We start from the raw sequence: 18,051 nt of genomic DNA on the forward strand, positions 1-18,051 counted from the left end.
AATGACGGGAAACAACGTCAACTCGCAGTTTGAAAGAATTGTCCAAACTGACCAAGAGTTTGCTCGACCCTAATGAGCGCCCGCTAAATTGTGAAAGATGTAATTTAAAGTAGCGATTTGCAAACCCAGATTATTTCGATCTTGGTCCCAATTTATGCCGGAAACGTACATGTTATATTAACTCCTTCAAATTAAACTAGACCAAAGGAAAGGAGCACAGACAAAAGCTGAAACCTAAGCTGGTGGTGGCTGGAAATGTTTGATTACGAGGGGGTTTTTTTTTGCCCTACACCAGACGGAACCGCAGTCTTTCTCGACACGTTCACACCACTGTTATCAGTCCAGGTTTCTTTGGAAACAGTTGACACTCGGTCTGTATGTTACTCCGGGATAGTGATTGTGCGCTTGCGACGGAAGGAAAGGAAACTTACTCGGTCCACTTGTAACAATTACTGTGCACCTTTGGAAGAGTAACTGAAGGCGGCCAGGCAGTGCTGGGGGCTGTTTGAAGTTGAGAGGAGGGGCGCAAGGGATGAAAGGGATGGCCTCTTGGTTTTCAGGGTGAACTCCTTCTTGGGGAGTTCCCTTTTGACTGTCATATTTTTTGGATGCCTTCGTCACTGGTCTGGTGGGTGTTGTTCCTGAGCTCGAGGGTTTGGGACTGATGTGATCCTTCCTGTTCATCACTTGAATAAAACAAAAAAAAAACCCACTCGTGTTTCGAACAGGACCGAGAGGCTAGCTTCAGGAAGTGGCTGCGAGAAGACTCCTGGAAAGGATTCCAACAGCATGTTACAGAGCAGAGGGTGGCGCTTTCACACAAACGCTAGACCCAAAATGAGCATCGGATCCATCCCCTGAGAGCAGCCCCAGGAGATCCCCCACCCCTTGCAGCTAAAACCAGAGTCAGGAAATGTCTGATTAGCTGGGGATTTAAACGCCGAGCATATCATGAGTTGCAAGGGGCGCCGAGTTCCACCAGTGCGCAGGAAGAGCGACTGCGGCCGGCCCAGAGGACAGGGAGCTCGGCTTGGGACCCGGACAGCGGGCGGTAGGTTTAACAATCCGACCACTATCTTATGTTTCTGTGTGCGCCCTTTTGGATCACATTTATGTAATAACGCACAGCGGCTCCGCTTAATAGATAGTAAGGTTGATCGAATGCATGCAGAACTGAGAGTCTCACTCTCTTCCAAAGTGACTATTAATTAATGTCCCCACGGATCTTCAAGGGTGATCAGGGGATTGCTGACACTTTGTGGTCAGTAGTGGGCGACAAAATGTCTCTGTCACTCGACTTAAGGTCGGTGAGTCTGCGTAGCTCAGGCACAACCCCATGAAATGCCATTTCACACATCATTCGTCTAACAGCTCTCTTCCAATTTTCGCCAGATGCCTTTAGTTTTATAGTCAAGTCAATAATGATTTCTGCATATCATCTGCAAGTGACATTTTAAAGCATTGAGGCTGGGGTGGGGGCACCTGAAGAGACCGTGCTACTTTTTTTCTCTCTCTTAGACGAAAAATTTGGCTGGGGGAAGGTGCCCACTTTGTCAAATGCTAACATGGTTTTGGCCATCTGTCAGAGCGGTGCGTGAGCTGGCAATGTGTTGTAGGCTGGCCAGAGGTAGTAATTTGTAGTAATCGGTTCATCTGCCCGCTCCTTCATGTGTTCTCTTAAGCAATAAAACTACAGTAATTATCTCACATCAGCATGTCCCTTTTGTTTTGAACGCACGGTTTGAACGGAAGCTGCTGGCAGCTAATTGTCTGCTTGGGTTGGCTGTTCTCCCCCGCCGCTTTAAGTGTGAAACGCCATTAACTCGTGAATGCTGCACGGACGAATGGTGCGTGAAAAAGGTTTCTCATGCGTAAAAGAGTGCATGTCATATTGCCTGGTGCGTGAGATGCTGCATTTATCCTGAAGGCCATATTTACGGGTAGATTTCAAACAGAACTGTAAAACTGAAAGTCATTCTTTTAACCCAAGCACACACAGCACACACATAAGCCATTGCACCTTGAGCAAAGAACGTGTATCAGAGTACAGTTTTTAGAATTGATGTACATACTGGATACATTTCATGACAAGCAAAACAAGTTGGAACGCAAAAATGAGATCTATTAGTTACGTAAATTGTGACAACATCATCACAACAAGCCCCGTAGGAAATATTGACTTTTTAAAAGTCATTATACTGATTTCTCAAGTATTAATGGGAGAATAAACTGACATTTCTTGCTTAAACACTAACACTTTAAATTAAAATAATTGAAAGAACAAACTCAAAAAATACATGGCTCTTAAGGCGCCGACAATCTAAAGTACATAAAACCACACTATTTTATTTTGTCAAGAATGTAATTATACTCAATAAATTGACTTGTATGTAAAATTGAACATCATATAGCCTTTTCGGTAGAACAATTAATGGGACCTTCAGTCCCATGATTTAAAAACTTTCCAGTCTGTCATAAGGCATGACCAAGGCAAGGCTGCAATGTTGTTTATTCAACACGTGTTGGGTGTACATATTATGTAGCAACAGAAAATGTAACACAGTCCATTGCGTCAATAGTGAATTAAGCATTAATTTGAAAGAAACATAGAAACAGATTGTATAATATGAATGTTCATCAAAAGATACAAAGGTAGCAACATGGAAAAGGTCAATCATTGTTCTGAATAATATGTATTTACAATTTCCTTCTGACATAACACAGCCCACAGTTCTTTATTTTTTCGTGAATGCATCTACTTTTGTGCCATCCTACTGCAGTAATTGCAATCTGATTCACACTTTTACAAAATGTAATGTTAACTTTAAAATAATTGTTTTCTGTCTTCTCAGGCTTTGGGAAGGTTTTTTCTTGGTTAGGGACAAAATGTTTCAGGTCTCATTATGTCATGGATGTTCAGACATGAGAAATTGTATTCTTCCGCTCTACTGGCGGGATATTGGAGTTTTAACATTAAGTGACTGCTCTCCCGTACAACAGACTTGATCAAAATTGCGATCAAATTCGTTCAGGTTTTTAGTCTTTGAATACACACATTTGCCTCACCCCACTGAGCACACAGTATCTTTTTCCTCGTTCTCTTGTTTGAAAAGAAGTTGCTTATTCTGTCTTCTGTTTTTCAGTGTAGAGTTTACTTGTGAGGCTACCAACAATCGTATTCTCACTGTTCCTGGGCAGTACCAGTAAATATCAAATATGCGAACATCCTCTCCAGTCAGGCTGGTTTCTTTTTATTCTGGGATAAATGGCTGTGATGATTTTTTTTCCGTTTCTTCACAATCGAGTCACTGTAAAGGACAGTGTGATTTCATAATACTGCTTCGTTGTTCTTTGCTGCAATGTATTATTATATATTACAGCAACAATGGTACGACACATGGATATTTCATTGGAAATTGGTACACAGTAATCTGTAACCTCGAGAAACTGGCTGTCTTAACATGTGAATTGGAGATACAAGTCTGATCATTATAAAATGATGCAAATCTGGGGACGCCTTAAGCGGTTCTATTGCCGAATAAGGACCATCAAGTCTTGAGTTAAACCCTCGTACTGCAATCTGGTGGGATCTATTCAGAACAGAATTTATTCTCGTCACAGTACTTTTCCACATGTTATTCATTGCAGATTGACTGTCAAGATACCGGGGATAGGAGATTACAGATATAAAACCAGTAAGGCCTAAGAAGGTTACAGGTGGACAGGCGAAACGGAAACAGGACCTGACAATGACCTTCAATATTAAGAAGTGTTTCGTTAATATAAATACTGACTAGCTTGATATAAATAGGGAAAAAAAGTACAAAGACAATCTCAAGAATTAAATTAAAAATCCTTTGAATATATTTCATAATTACCGAGAAGAGTTCTAGCTTTTCTTAAAAATGGTTAGTAGTTGGACTAACTCAAGGAAAGCACACAGGAAATAATCATAGGATTGATATTAGGTTCAAGTCAAAGCGTTGATAGAATTGGATGGATCGAATGGCCTGTTCCTCAGCTATGACATTCTTTGATGTGTGCCTTGCGTCTAAGATATAAACAAATCCTTCGGGCATCATAAAGCAATGTGGAGAGAGAAACGGAGCTAAAGATTCGATTCTACTTCGGAACGAGGCGAAAGGGAGGACTGCAGATGCTGGAGATTAGAGTCAGGATTAGTGTGGTGCTGGAAAAGCACAGCAGGTCGGGCAGCATCCGAGGAAAATCGACCTGCTCTAATTGGGAACTGTTTAGTGTAAAGAAAAACTGTTTAAAAAAAGAAAAGCCATCATTTCACTTTGAAGCTTCTCGAGCCTTTGCCAGATATTTACTTCGCGGCTACAAACAGTCTTTGGTGAATCTCGGGCGCCAAATACCTGTAGTACAGGTGGGCTTCAGGTTGTACAGGAGCCTTACACATCGCCAAGGACCCAGACTCAATCTTCGCTTCGTACTGACTTGGTCGTTGCTGCCTGCTTGACTACAATTGATCTCAGTGTCTGTTACCCATGCTGGGGAGAATTGGCCACGGCTCTGGAGGAATCGTCCGACGTGTTCGCTGGAAATGTAGTTTTGGGTGAGACGATGGTGTCCTCCTCATGAAATAACGCTCTGATGCCCAGTGCAAAAAGCGCGCATCCATTTGCTGAGGTTTTGACTGGGATCGGCGAAAAAGAGAGACAAAAAATCATGGAGAGATTAGACAAAGCAAAACTTGAAGACGTGAAAGGCCAAGTTGATTTGGAGTTTGCACCGTTCACACGTTCACAGTCAGCCGCAAGTGTTTAGCTGAGACAGGCCGTCAAGTCAAATTTACACCCCCGCAGTTCAGCCGAGAGAATCAGTTCATGTCTAATACCGCCGGCTCACAGTCGAAAATAGAATCTCTCCCAGCTCACAGCATCGCCTCTGAAACAAAGCAACTGCAGATGCTGGGATCCTCAAACAACCAGAAATCAGCTGGAGAAACTCAGTTGTAGTGCTGGAAAAGCACAGCAGGTCAGGCAGCATAAGCCCTTCAACAGGAAACCCATTATCCCAGGAAACCCATTATCCCAGGAAACCCATTATCCTGATAAAGGGCTTATTCTCGTGCTCCTCAGATGCTGCCAGATATGCTGTGCTTTTCCAGCACCACATTCTCCATTACTGATCTCCAGCATCCGCACTTTCTCCTAGGAGAAACTCAGCAGGCCTGGCAGTACCTGTAGAGAAGAAAGCAAAGTTAACCTTTCGACTTTGGTGACTTCATTAGAATTGTTAGTAGCCAGGCAAAAGTGGGATTTATTTGAAGGACCAGATTGGTGGGGAAGGGGAGAGGTGGAGATGGGGCCCATAGAGAGGGATAGGAAAGGGATAGGTAACCAAGGAGATTATGGGTAGCAGGCTGTGACTGAAGAAAAGCTGAATAAGTGGTAAGAAGAGCTAAGAGTGAGAAAATAGGCGAGCTGTACTGAAAGCACCCCATTTAATGTGATAGCGGGTCTAGGAGTAGGTGAGAATGGGTGACTGTGCTAAAAGCAAACTATGTCATAACAGGTGTGGGTATGCGATGAGTGAAAATCATGGAAGAATGGAATCTGCGTCTAAAGTACTCAATATTGAGTCCCAGAGGTTGCAAGGTCCCCAAGCAGGAAATGAGATGCTGTTGTTGAGTTTGTGCTGAAGCTTGCTGGAACACTGCAGCAAGCCTGAGACAGAAATGTTGGTCTGGGAACATGAAACATATTGAATTGGCAGGTAACTGGAAACTCAGGGTCATTTTTCTGGACAGAATGTAGGTGTTCTACAAAGTGGTCAGCCTGCCTGTGTATTTTTTCTGTAGATGAGAACACATTTTGAGCAGCGAATAGACTAGATTGAGTGAAGTACAGCTAAATTGTTGCTTAGCCTGGAAGATGTAACTGGGGCCTTGAATAGTGAGGAGGGAGGGAGGAGGTAAATGGGCAGGTGTTACACCTTCTGTGACTGCATGGGAAGTTGCTATGGGAGTTTGTGGATTTGTTGGGAATGGAGGAAGAGAGGACCAAGTGTCCCGGAGGGAATGGTCCTTGTGGAATGCTGATAAGGGAGGGGTGGGATATATGTGTTTGGTCATGGTATCCCATTGAAGGTGAAAGATGGGTGGGGATGTTGGTGATGTGGTAAGTGAGGAGCACCGTTGTGAGAGAAAAGAGATGAGGTGAGGGAGACAGGTCAGACATGACTAACAGTCATTTTGATCATGGTAGTGGGGAATCCTTAACTGAGGAAAAAGGTGAATGTTTCTGAGACCCCGTGTGGAAGGTAGCATTGTCAGAACAGATGGGATGGAGATGGAGAAACTGGGAGAATGGGATGAAGTCCTTACAGGACGCAGGGTATGAGGATGTATAATCGAGGTAACTGAGAGAGTTGGTAGGTTTGTAATGGATTGTAGCCCAAGTTCTGTGATGGCAGTAGTGACAACAAATTACAGCACCTATTTCTCAAATTGACAGCAACCTGTGGAATTGGAACATTCAAAGCTAAACGTGATTAATCCAGAAATAAAACATTTTCAGTTCAGATAAAAGAGTGTGTGGGAACAAGCCCTTTGGTCCAGCAAGTCCACACTGACCCTCCGAAGCGTATCTCACTCAAACCGATTCCCCTTCGTTTACCCATGACTCATGCACTATACATTCCTGAACACTATGGGCAATTTAGCACGGCCAATTCACCTAACCTGTACATCTTTGGATTGTGGGAGGAAACCCACACAGACACAGGGAGAATGTGCAAACTCCACACAGACAGTCATCTGAAGCTGGAATCGAACCCAGATCCTGTGAGGCAGCAGTGCTAACCAGTGAGCCACTGTGCCACCCTGCAGAAGGTTACCTCAGATTACAATGGGATCTTGATCAGATGGGCCAATGGGCTGCAGAGTGGTAGATGGAGTTTAATTTAGATAAATATGAGGTACTGCAAATCAGAGCAGGACTTATACACTTAATGGTAAGGTCCTGGGGAGTGTCGCTGAACAAAGATACCTTGAAGTGTAGGTTCATAGCTCCTTGAAAGTGGAGTCGCAGGTAGATAGGATAGTATGCTTTCCTTTATTGGTCAGAGCACTGAGTACAGGAGTTGGGTGGACATGTTGCAACTGTACAGGACATTGGTTAGGCCACTTTTGGAATATTGCGTACAATTCTGGTCTCCTTTCAATCGGAAGGATGTTGTGAAACTTGAAAGTGTTCAGAAAAGATTGACAAAGATATAGCCAAGGTTGGAGGGTTTGAGCTGTAGGGAGAGACTGAATAGGCTGGGGCTGTTTTCCCTGGAACATTAGAGGCTGAGGGGTGACCTTATAGAGGTTTATAAAATCATGAGGGGCATGGATTGGATAAATAGACAAAGTCTTTTCCCTGGGGTGGAGGAGTCCAGAACCAGAGGGCATAGGTTCAGGGTGAGTTGGGAAATATATAAAAGAGACCTAAGGAGCAACATTTTCACACAGAGGGTGATACGTGTATGGAATGAGCTGCAAGAGGAAGTGGTGGAGGCTGGTACAATTGTAACATTTAAAAGGCATCTGGATGGGTATATGAATAGGAAGGGTTTAGTGCTAGCAAATGGGATTAGGTTAGGTTAGGATATCTGTTCGGCATGGACAAGTTGGACCAAAGGCTCTGTTTCCGTGCTGTTCATCTCTATAGCTATATAACTGGTCAGAGACTGAAATTGAGTAAAATTCACTGAACTGATGAGAGTTTGTCTTTTCTTTTACATTTTTGACTCCTGGAAATCTTGGAAATAGTTACATCTTTCTGAATGTGGTGCAACTGGATTTTTATCAGAGGACAAAATTTAGAGAACATTTCACTTCGCTGCAAGATTAATGTTATATTTACAGAGTTTAACATTTCTGTTGTGGTAAAATTCACTTTTACAAAAAAATACTTCTGATTCTATCTTGAAGCCAAATGAATGGCCTGGTAATTTATTTTGCTCTCTTGATATGTTTTCTTACAAGTGATCATTTTAGCGCCTGATTTTTTTTTGTTTGAGAATACATCACTGTGATTGGATGCTTATTTCCTTGCTGATATCACTGACTGAAATAAAGGCTTACCTTGGAGGCAGATTCAAATTAGTGTCTGAAGCTGAAAATATATGCTACAGGTTTGTAGGCAAGCTTTACTCAAGGTTGGGAGTGAGCATTGTTGATTCACTGCTGACTGCAAAATCTGAGCATTCTGTTTTAGTAATATCGATTGTAAGTGATAAATATTGGCCTGGACAACACAGATAACTCTACCTTCTCTCTTCTCTCCCAACCACCACTACCTGTTCCTCTCCAAATAATGCAATGGGACCTGTTTAGGTCCATCTGAACTGATAAGATTGGTTCGATGTCTTGTGGAAAAAGACATGCTAACAGACGAGTGATGAAGAGCTTATACTCGAAATGATGATTTTCCTGCTCCTCGGATGCTGACCGACTAGCTGTGCTTTTCCAGCACCACACTCTCGACTCTGATCTCCAGAATCTGCAATCCTCGCTTTCCCCCTAACAAATGAGTGCTTAACTCCAAATCTCCACCCTGCCTCTAACAGAAGATTAAATGATTTTTAAAAAGTTCCACCAGCAGTAGTTCCAAATAAAATCTTTTCACATAATATTTTAGAATTGCCTCCACGACAGTCCTGTGAAACTTTATTGATTGTACAGCTAAAAAGAGAGACACTGGGAGCACCATAAGCAGGAAGAATGTGGGTAGTTCATAATGTAAGCTGAAGACTTCATGTTGCATCAAATTTTTTAATTGTCTTGCCTCCTTGCAATAAGCTATCTGTTGCATTTTATACTACACAGCAGCTTCAACAAACAACATCGGATACTTATGAAAATGCCCTTTAACAAAATAAAGCATCAGATAAACTGTCCTGTACATACAATGTGCTCTTGCACCATAACTTTCATTTTTGGCTGGGTTCCATCCAGGGCAGCTATATGAAAACATATTGCTGACCTGCACAAATTGGCCACAGGGAGAGAGGACTCAGCCAGAAAATTGATTGCCCTGGTGGCTTACCTTTTACTGAAACATTTTATCTGGCAGGTCAAGTACTTTTACCTTTAGCTGGTACAGAGAATAGCACACCTCCTGAGATTGTGTTGCATTTCTTGAGCACTTAATCTAGCCTTGCACTTTATTTTTAAGTGAATCCTACATTGTCAAAGACTCATATTTATGATGATACACAAAATCAGGACATTATCCAACTCTTCAAATGAACATGCAAATTTACAAATTAGGCTCAGGAGTAGGTCATTGAGTCCCTTCCAGCCTGCATTAACCTTTAATAAGTTCATATCTAATCTGATTGTGGCCTCAATTCCACTTTCCTATCTACCCCCAGAAAATTCAGGAGGGTATAAAAGGTCCTGAGATGCTATTCAAAGCAGGAGAATATTCACATGTCTTGGTCAACTTTTACCCTTCAAGCAACCCCATTCAAACTGACCAGCTGCTGACCTGCTTTCTTGATGATTCATGGACCTTGCTGTGTGCTAATTGATTGCCATTCTCGCTGACATGGCATTTCATAAGTAGTTCATTGGTTGCAGTATGTTGCAAGGTACTATATGTATGCACTTTCATTTATCCTTCTTTATAGCTGTTTATGTTATCCAAATTACAGGAGAATGGCCTCAGTTGGGGTTGCTACAGCTGACACCCATTTTGTCCTAATACAGGACAAAGTACTACATCAGATATCATCAATACCTGTGCACAATGGTGATAAGCTTTAAAAGCTGCTATTGCACCCTGGTCCATGGGTTGAATGAGAGAGATTGTGTTCGGAGGTAGAATAGCACTTTGATGTTTTCAGAAAGCTTCCCAATGGCATGGTGCGTTGTCCAGAATGAGGAGAATCTTGAAATCCAAATTTTTTCTCCTGCAATAATTTCAAAAAACATCCTCGAAAACATCAACAATAAGGTCAGAAAAAATTTGACTGGTCATCCAACCTCTTTTGCTTAATCTGAAGTAAATACCAAGAGAGACATAAGGTAACCTTTCAAGGCTTGTGGGTTGGCAGAGTGATACACCACCACAAGCTTAAGCTGTAAGCCTCCACTAGCATTGGCACTCAACAGCACAGTCATACAATCCTTCGCGACCTTAAAACTTGGAGCGTGTGCTTCATTCTTAGAAATGTAGGTTCTGGATGCCATTTGCTTCCAGTGTAAACCAGTCTCATACAAATTGTAGATTTTATCTAAGGTGCAGCCTTCTTCCTCAATCAATATTTTTACTACGGGAGAAAATGACAGTGCACATTCCTCATCCGCACTGGCAGTTTCACCACATGATTTTACATTATGATAAACATAGTGGTTCTTAAATCCAGCAAACCAACCACTGCTAGCATTGAAGGCAGGCAAATCAGCAGGATTTTCAGTTTTGTTCCTTAGGTCCTCATAAATTGATAAGGCTTTCTGCTTTATGGTGAGAAAGGTGGTCCCAGATTGCTTTTTTAATTGATCTTCTATTCACACACTTAAAAGCCGTTCCATCTCCTCACGTTCCTTTGTTCATGATCTCACAGACTTGCTAGCACTCAGATTTGTTCCAGCAATGCAGCTTTCTTTAATGCTTTCCGCATTGTCTCTATTGGTGCGTAGTGTAGACTCCTTTATTCCTGTTGCAAGAACAATATCACATGCTCTTTCATTATGCTCAAAAGGCTTTATAACATCTAGCTTCTGTTCAAGTGTTATAGCCTTTTGTTTACGGTCAACATGTGATTTGTTTAACCTGGATGCTTCCTGTTGACATTGTTGCAATTTTATCCTTCTATATTCATGGAAAAGACAGTGAGATTTGCAAAAAAACAAGACTGGAAATTACTGAGTACAGTACTGAACCTTTCATGAAGCACCTCAGCACAAAACGCACAAGCCGACTGATCATGTGACATCGACATGGAGTCCAGTCCTCCATGCACCAAGACACCTTATGCCAGGGAAGGAATTGTATAATAGCCAACGGGAGTTCGCGTTTAAAAAAAAGTTCTCCCAATTCATGAATTGTGTTACAGCCAAATCACAAGGATGAAATGCCCATTGTAGACAAATAACCTGTGTAATTCTTGGAATATTGAGAAATTTTCTTGAAGCTGCTGCTACCATAATAATGTTAGTCTCCAGGAATATTTAACATCCAGTCCTCCCCAAATTGGATGGGGCCATAGAGTGATACAGTACGGAGACAGACCCTTCTGTCCAACTCGTCCATCTGACCAAGTTTCCCAAACTAAAACTATTTGCCTGCATTTGGCCCATATCCCTCTACATCCTTCCTATTCATGTACCTGTCCAAATGTCTTTTAAATGTTGTAACTGCATCTATCACTTCCTCTGGCAGTTCATTCCACTCTCTGTGTGAAAACATTTCCCCTCAGGTTCCTCTTAAATCTTTCTCCTCTCATCTTAAGCTTTTGCCCTCTAGTTTTGAACTCCCCTACCCTCAGAAAAAGACCTTTGCTAGTCACCTTATCTTTGCCCCTCATGATTTTGTAAACCTCTATAAGGTCAAACCTCAACTTCAGTATGCTCCAGTGATAGAAGTCCCAGTCTATCCAGGCTCGTCTCTGTAACTCAACTCTCCAGTCCTGGTAACTTTGTTGTACATTTTTTCTGCATCCTCTCCAAATATCCTTCCTTTACCAGTCTCTGTTTTAGCTATGACATTATACTTCCAAATGCAATCTGCATTTATAACTCTTGTGTATTCACATACATGCACAGTAACCTTGACCTAGACTATATTTCTTTGTGCATTACTCTACTCTACCCATTGAGTTACTATTCCTTTTTATGGAGCTTTATATTTCTCCCAGTATTTTGTGCATCTTAGCACTTACCCTGACATTGTCTTATGATTCCTATATTCCTGCCAAGTTAGTTTACATCCTCATCAATAGCTTTATTTTTGGCAAAATGCCTCATAAGAAATTCAGTTCCAACTCTGTTCAGACACAACTCTACAGGTCTCATCTCACTGGGAGAAAGTGAGGACTGCAGATGCTGGAGATCAGAGTCGAGAGTGTGGTGCTGGAAATGCACAGCAGGTCAGGCAGCATCCGAGGAGCAGGAGAATTGACATTTTCGGCATAGTGATGAAGGGCTTATGCCTGAAACATCGATTCTCCTGCTCCTCGGATGCTGCCTGACCTGCTGTGTTTTTCCAGCACTACACTCTTGACTCAGGTCTCATCTCACGTGCCATATTTCCATCCTGCTATCTGCTTCACCCCATTTTCTAGTACACACAAGCATGGCACTGGGAATAATCTAGAGATGACTGCTTTTTAAGGTCCTGCTTCCTAATTTGCTTTCTAGCTTTCTACACATTCCTCTTTCTGCCTATGTCATTGTCATCATTGTGGATTGTTACTTCTTTAACTTCACCTTCCTCTCCCTTCACCTTTTCAAGATGGTGGCGCTAGCATGGTAAATAGTCTTCAGACTCCTCAGCTCATCTGCTCCAGCTCATCTGCTCCTTTCCCTCACTCTCTCTCTCTCTCTCTCTCTCCTTTCTTGCCTTTTTTCTTTTTCTATTCTTCATCTTCCTGATGTCATGGGAAGGCTGGATTGGTATCAACAGTCACCGAAGTGGGGACTCCTGGAATCAGAGGCGATATGTTGGCTGCAGCAATGATGGAGACCCAGAGGGTAACCTTGCATAAACATTGCATAAGTCTTGGATCCATGTTTGGGATCTTAACTGATGAAGGTTTATTTAAGTACTTTCTTTTTATCCTTTTGTACCTTAAAATGGTGCCGGACTGTGGCAACATTACACTTTTCATTGTATCTCCTGAGATATATGTGACAATAAATCATTCATTCATTCATGTTACCTTAACCACCACTCCCAAGATGCTTTGCAGTCGCTCAGTGACATCCTTCAAACTGGAAACTGGGAGGATAGCATACTCTCCTGGATTCTCATGTGTGACTGCAGAAGAAAAAAATATCTAACTATTGAATCACTTGTCACTCTCTGCTGTTCTGTATTTCTTGTCCTGCCCTGTATAGCTTAACCACTCATGCTGCCAAGGACCTGACCTTGGATAGTCTCCCCAGTTGAAGCAACACCCCCATTAGATTCAGAACTGTATACTGATTGGAGGGTGGGTATATTTAGCGGATCTGTAATTTTGATGTTTTAATTGCCAATTGATATAGCTGTGTGCTGAAAATAAATAAAAATATTTGTTAGAAGCGACTGGGTTGGAGGTTATGTTAAACAGAAAGAATCTTTCCTCATCTGGTCATAACACTAAAACTGATTACTCTTGTTATACTTAAACTCCCACTAGTAGTAATAAACATTACTTAAAAATTAAAGGTAAAATATAATACATACCAACTAATTCCATTTTATTAACTTTTACTTAATTCCAGCTTGAAATTTAAAACTACTGCTAAGACTGGACTTCCTTTGTCATGACGCTAAGTTTTCCTACTAATCAACATCGCATGCATTCACTCTGTGTCATCACTATACTTAGTGACAAGCTGCTGTTTTGTTTTGCTGATATTTAGAGGAAACAATAAGCAATAATTTATTGTATGATTCTTCTTTTAAAAAATGAGTGAGATAAATCTAGTTGGAAACCTAACCAGAAATTATGGGGATTGACATAGATTAAGCTGAACATAGATTAAGCTGACTGTGTGGAGTTTGCACGTTCTCCCCGTTTCTGTGTGGGTTTCTTCCGGGTGCTCCGGTTTCCTCCCACAGTCCAAAGATGTGCAGGTCAGGTCAATTGGCCATGCTAAATTGCCCGTAGTGTTAGGTAAGGGGTAAATGTAGGGGTATGGGTGGGTTGCGCTTCGGCGGGTCGGTGTGGACTTGTTGGGCCGAAGGGCCTGTTTCCACGCTGTAATGTAATGTAATCTAATGTAATGTATTATATGGTGTAGGGTACATTGGTTCCTATGATAATTGGGGTGAAGGGGGTGCATATTGTACTCAATGGTTGATTGTGGAAATGTGGGGTTGGTTGGGGGGGGGCATTAATAAAGTGTCTTTACTGTAAACAATAAGGACTTGCAAATGCTTCCGAGACTGTATCATTATCAGTCAATTGCAGACTTGGTAACAGAAGCTAACCCTGGCATTGCCTCTATAACAACTTGACATATAGCATGGAGCAAATCTAGAGCATGCCAAAAAATAATTAATTCAGTGTGCAACAGCAGTTGTGGTGCTCTTCCAACAGTATCCTCGACTGAGTAAATGGTACAGGTAAGAATCAGTGCCATGCCTTGTAAACTGTTTAAGAACCACGCGCTAAACTACTCTGACATCTTACCAAGACCTACATTGAGGGTATTCCACTGATTATAATAGATTTCTGTTTGTTTTATTAATCTATTCTCTAATTCATAGATTTAACTAACTAGACATTATTTCCATGTATAGTTCTGTCAGTAGAAAGGAAAAGAATATTGGAAAACATGGCATGAGATGTCAGTTTAGCAAAGGCTTTTGTTGTTGAGTCTGAGGCCATGAAGGAAATAATCTCTTTACCATGACCAAGGGACCTGATTAGATTGGAGTTTTAAGAGACATGTGAATAGCTGTCATAAATATATTGATTCTGATGTCTTCATTTGTGGATAGATGTTCATTTTAGATAGTTTGAAGTTCAGTGATAATAAGTGACTTTTGAAACTTGATAAAATCCACATCTTTTTGAGGCTGTAGTCTGGGTCCGAACTCTATTGACTCCACCATGAGGACAAATCCTGTTAGCAGCAGAGAAATCTGTTGCTATGAACTGCTGTTCATTAATCCAGATTGTCTCTTGATTTGAGCCACTGATTTTGATGAAATCCACAGAAAGTTGATTCAAAGGCACAACTGCTCTATAAACATCCAACTGGTATATTGAGAGGTGTGTTGTCAAACTTTTCCCCAGGTGATAGGTCAGTAAAGAAGTGAAGTCTGACAATCTGCTTGGTTATTGGTTAAGGCTCTGTTTGCCTAAGTTAATATTAATTGTAATTTATTTTTGATGGTATCCCAGCAAGCAAACTTATACCAGAAGTAAAGTGAACACATTTCATACTGGAAAAGTATGTGTTTTGCATAGAACATTGGGAACTCTTTATATTTTCATAAAAAGTGCATCCCTTCAGAAGATATTTATGTAGCGCAATGCACATCCCTTTCACTATGTCTTCATTTGTGATATTTTACTTGACAAATATTATGGTGAATGGGTCCTTCACATTCATTACCACCCACTAGCTATAAGTCCAGTTCGACTCAGAAAAAAAAACTTGATCTCAGTGCTTCTGCAGGAAATCACATGAGGTGTTGAAGTATAAAGACATTTCCAGCATCTCACATCCATTACTTGCATCTGGAAAGTCTTCAGCAAAGATTTGTCTAGTGCCATTTGAAAGACAATCTCAGGATTCATTGCAGTAATACTTTGTCATCAGTTGAGTTGGAATATATTGTTTTGCAGTCATCAATAAACATTTGATCAATATTATCAATGTCTCAAAACTCGAAGTATTCTTAAAGGGGGCAGAATAAAATTTTTTGAAAGAAAACTGTCAAACTTAAAGGAAACTCACCACCAACATGGAGAAATATGATACATTTATTAAAGTGCCTAAGGCAGAATAATGAAGCTGAATAATGACAAATTTCCAAGTAAGGGAAGAGAATCCAAATGTACCTGATTCTTGATGGTTCACAATTGTTCCACATCATGCCCTTTTTTTAAAGAATATATCTGTCTTGGTGAAAGTTAAAAATCACACAACACCAGGTTATAGTCCAACAGGTTTATTTGGAAGCACTAGCTTTCGAATTGCTGATTCTTCATCAGGTGGTTGTGAAGCAGGACCATAAGGCAGAATTTATAGCAAAAGATTACAGTGTCATGTAACTGAAATTACATCTTGAACAAACCTAAATTGTTAATCTTTCGCCTTTTAGAATGGATTTGCTGATTTCAGTTCTTTAATATGTAAATCCCAGAACAACTTTTAAGTCACATTCTCAAGATAATTTAAGGTTTTATAACAAAAGGTGACATCTCAGCTCAGACAATGCCTTAAAGGTGTAAGGTTAGAGTCTGTCTGTATCCCAATCTTGAGTTCGACTGGTTCTATTTCCAAAAGTGGAATTTACAAAATATTACATGGATTGACTGCTTGCAGATTCTGCATTTTTTGAGCAAAATAGAATGTACCTGCAAATATAATTCTGCAAATACAAATTCATCCCATAAACTTGGGTGTGCATGTGCAGGAGAGAGATAGAGTGCATGTGCATGTGAGTATGAATGTGAGTGCATGTGACAGAATGTGTCTTTGTGAATGTAGAAGCTTGGTAAAGTGTGTGTGTGTGTGAATGTGATGGGGTATAAGCCTGTGAGAGGGTGCATGCACGGGTGTGAGTGTGGTGGGTGTATGTTTATATATACGAGAGAGAGCTTGTATATGAGAGAGGATCTGTGTGTGTGAATATGTAAGAGAGTGTGTGTGTGTATAATGTAGTGGGGTCACCTGTAGTGTGACATGAACCCAAGGTCCTGGTTGAGGTCATCCTCATGGGTACCGAAATTGCTATCAGCCTCTGCTCAGCCACTTTGCGGAGTTGCCTGTCCTGAAGTCCGCCTTGGAGGATGGTCACCCAAAGGTCCGATCGCTGAAGTGTTCCTTAAGTGGGAGGGAACACAACTGCCTTGTCCATCATTGTGCAGTGTCCATCATAGCGTCTACTAGGTCTTGCCATGTACCATGCCTCAGGGCATCCTTGCCTTCAGCATATGAGATAGACAACTTAAGCTAAGTCACATGAGGACCTGCTGAGTCACATGAGTACCTTCCACATGGTGGGTGGTGTCCCCACATGGTGGGTAGTGTCCCCACATGTAATGGTAGTATCCATGTCGATGCTCTGACACGTCTTGCAGTGGTTGCCATGACAGGGTTGTATGGTGCTGTGGTTGATGTTGTCCTGAAGACTGGGCAGTTTGCTGCAAATTATGATCTGTTTAAGGTTTGGTAGTTGTTTAAAGGCGAGAAGTGGAGGCGGAGGGAAGGTTTGGCGAGGTGCTCATGCTCATCGATAATGTGTTGCAGCCTGCGAAGAATATGACTAGATTTTCGGCTCTCAGGAAGTCCTGGAAAACGAAGGGTACCTTGTCGGTTGCAATCCGTGTCTGTCTCCTGAGGATGTCATTACAGTTTCTCGCTATGACACATCAGAACTGGTGATCGATGAGTTTTGCATCGTACACTGTTCTTAAGAGGGCGTCCTTCAGTACCTTCAGGAGTCCGTCACATTCTTCCTCATCTGAACAGATCCTGTGTATGTGTAGGGCTTGTCCGTAGGGGATGACTTTTTAAATATGTTTAGGGTGGAAGCTAGAGAAATGTAGCATTGTGAGGTTATTCATGGTTTGCGGTAGAGTGAGGTGCTGAGGTGCCCATCTTTACCCACCCCAGTCCAACATTGGCTTGTCCAAATCATGAAGATATAGTGGTGGGATGGTCCATGGTTGGTCATGTAGTCTGGGGCTATCTAGGAATCCTATTAAGTTGAAGGATAATTTTTCTGCTTGCCCCTGTCAATAAAGAAGGAACACCCAACTATTTAAAACACTTTTTATGTTATACTTCCTTATCAGAATCTCCAGCTAACATCTAGAAAAAAAAGGATTTTCTTTTTACAGACTGCTCATGCGTTTGTTAAGTTTTGCAACCATTTAATTTTGTTTTGACATGCTATTTGCAAGAGTGTCAGTTAAATCATGGCACCATACTCAACTTTTCACTCCAAAGATGGCAGATAGATGGGTGACAGTGAGGGGGACTGGGAGGAAGCAGCCAGTGCAGGGACCCCCTGCGGCCGTTCCCCTCAAGAACAAGTATACCGTTTTGGATACTTGTGGGGGGGGGGGGACTTACCAGGGGTAAGTAACGGGGCTCAGGCCTCTGGCACGGAGCCTGTCCCCATTACTCAGAAGGGAAGGGTG

At 41.7% G+C, this 18,051-nt stretch overlaps 1 protein-coding gene across 1 annotated transcript in view; it reads left to right on the forward strand.

Moving 5' to 3' along the window:
• The first annotated feature begins 765 nt into the window (after positions 1-765).
• The window catches only part of LOC122554753 (artemin-like), a 104,605-nt gene continuing 87,319 nt past the window's right edge, over positions 766-18,051 (forward strand). The window contains exon 1 of the mRNA XM_043700126.1: positions 766-1,051. Coding sequence (XP_043556061.1) covers positions 952-1,051 — 100 coding nt within the window. The 5' untranslated portion in view covers positions 766-951. The remainder of the gene's footprint in view (positions 1,052-18,051) is intronic.

The sequence above is a fragment of the Chiloscyllium plagiosum genome, chromosome 11, assembly GCF_004010195.1.
Source record: "Chiloscyllium plagiosum isolate BGI_BamShark_2017 chromosome 11, ASM401019v2, whole genome shotgun sequence".
NCBI lineage: Eukaryota > Metazoa > Chordata > Chondrichthyes > Orectolobiformes > Hemiscylliidae > Chiloscyllium > Chiloscyllium plagiosum.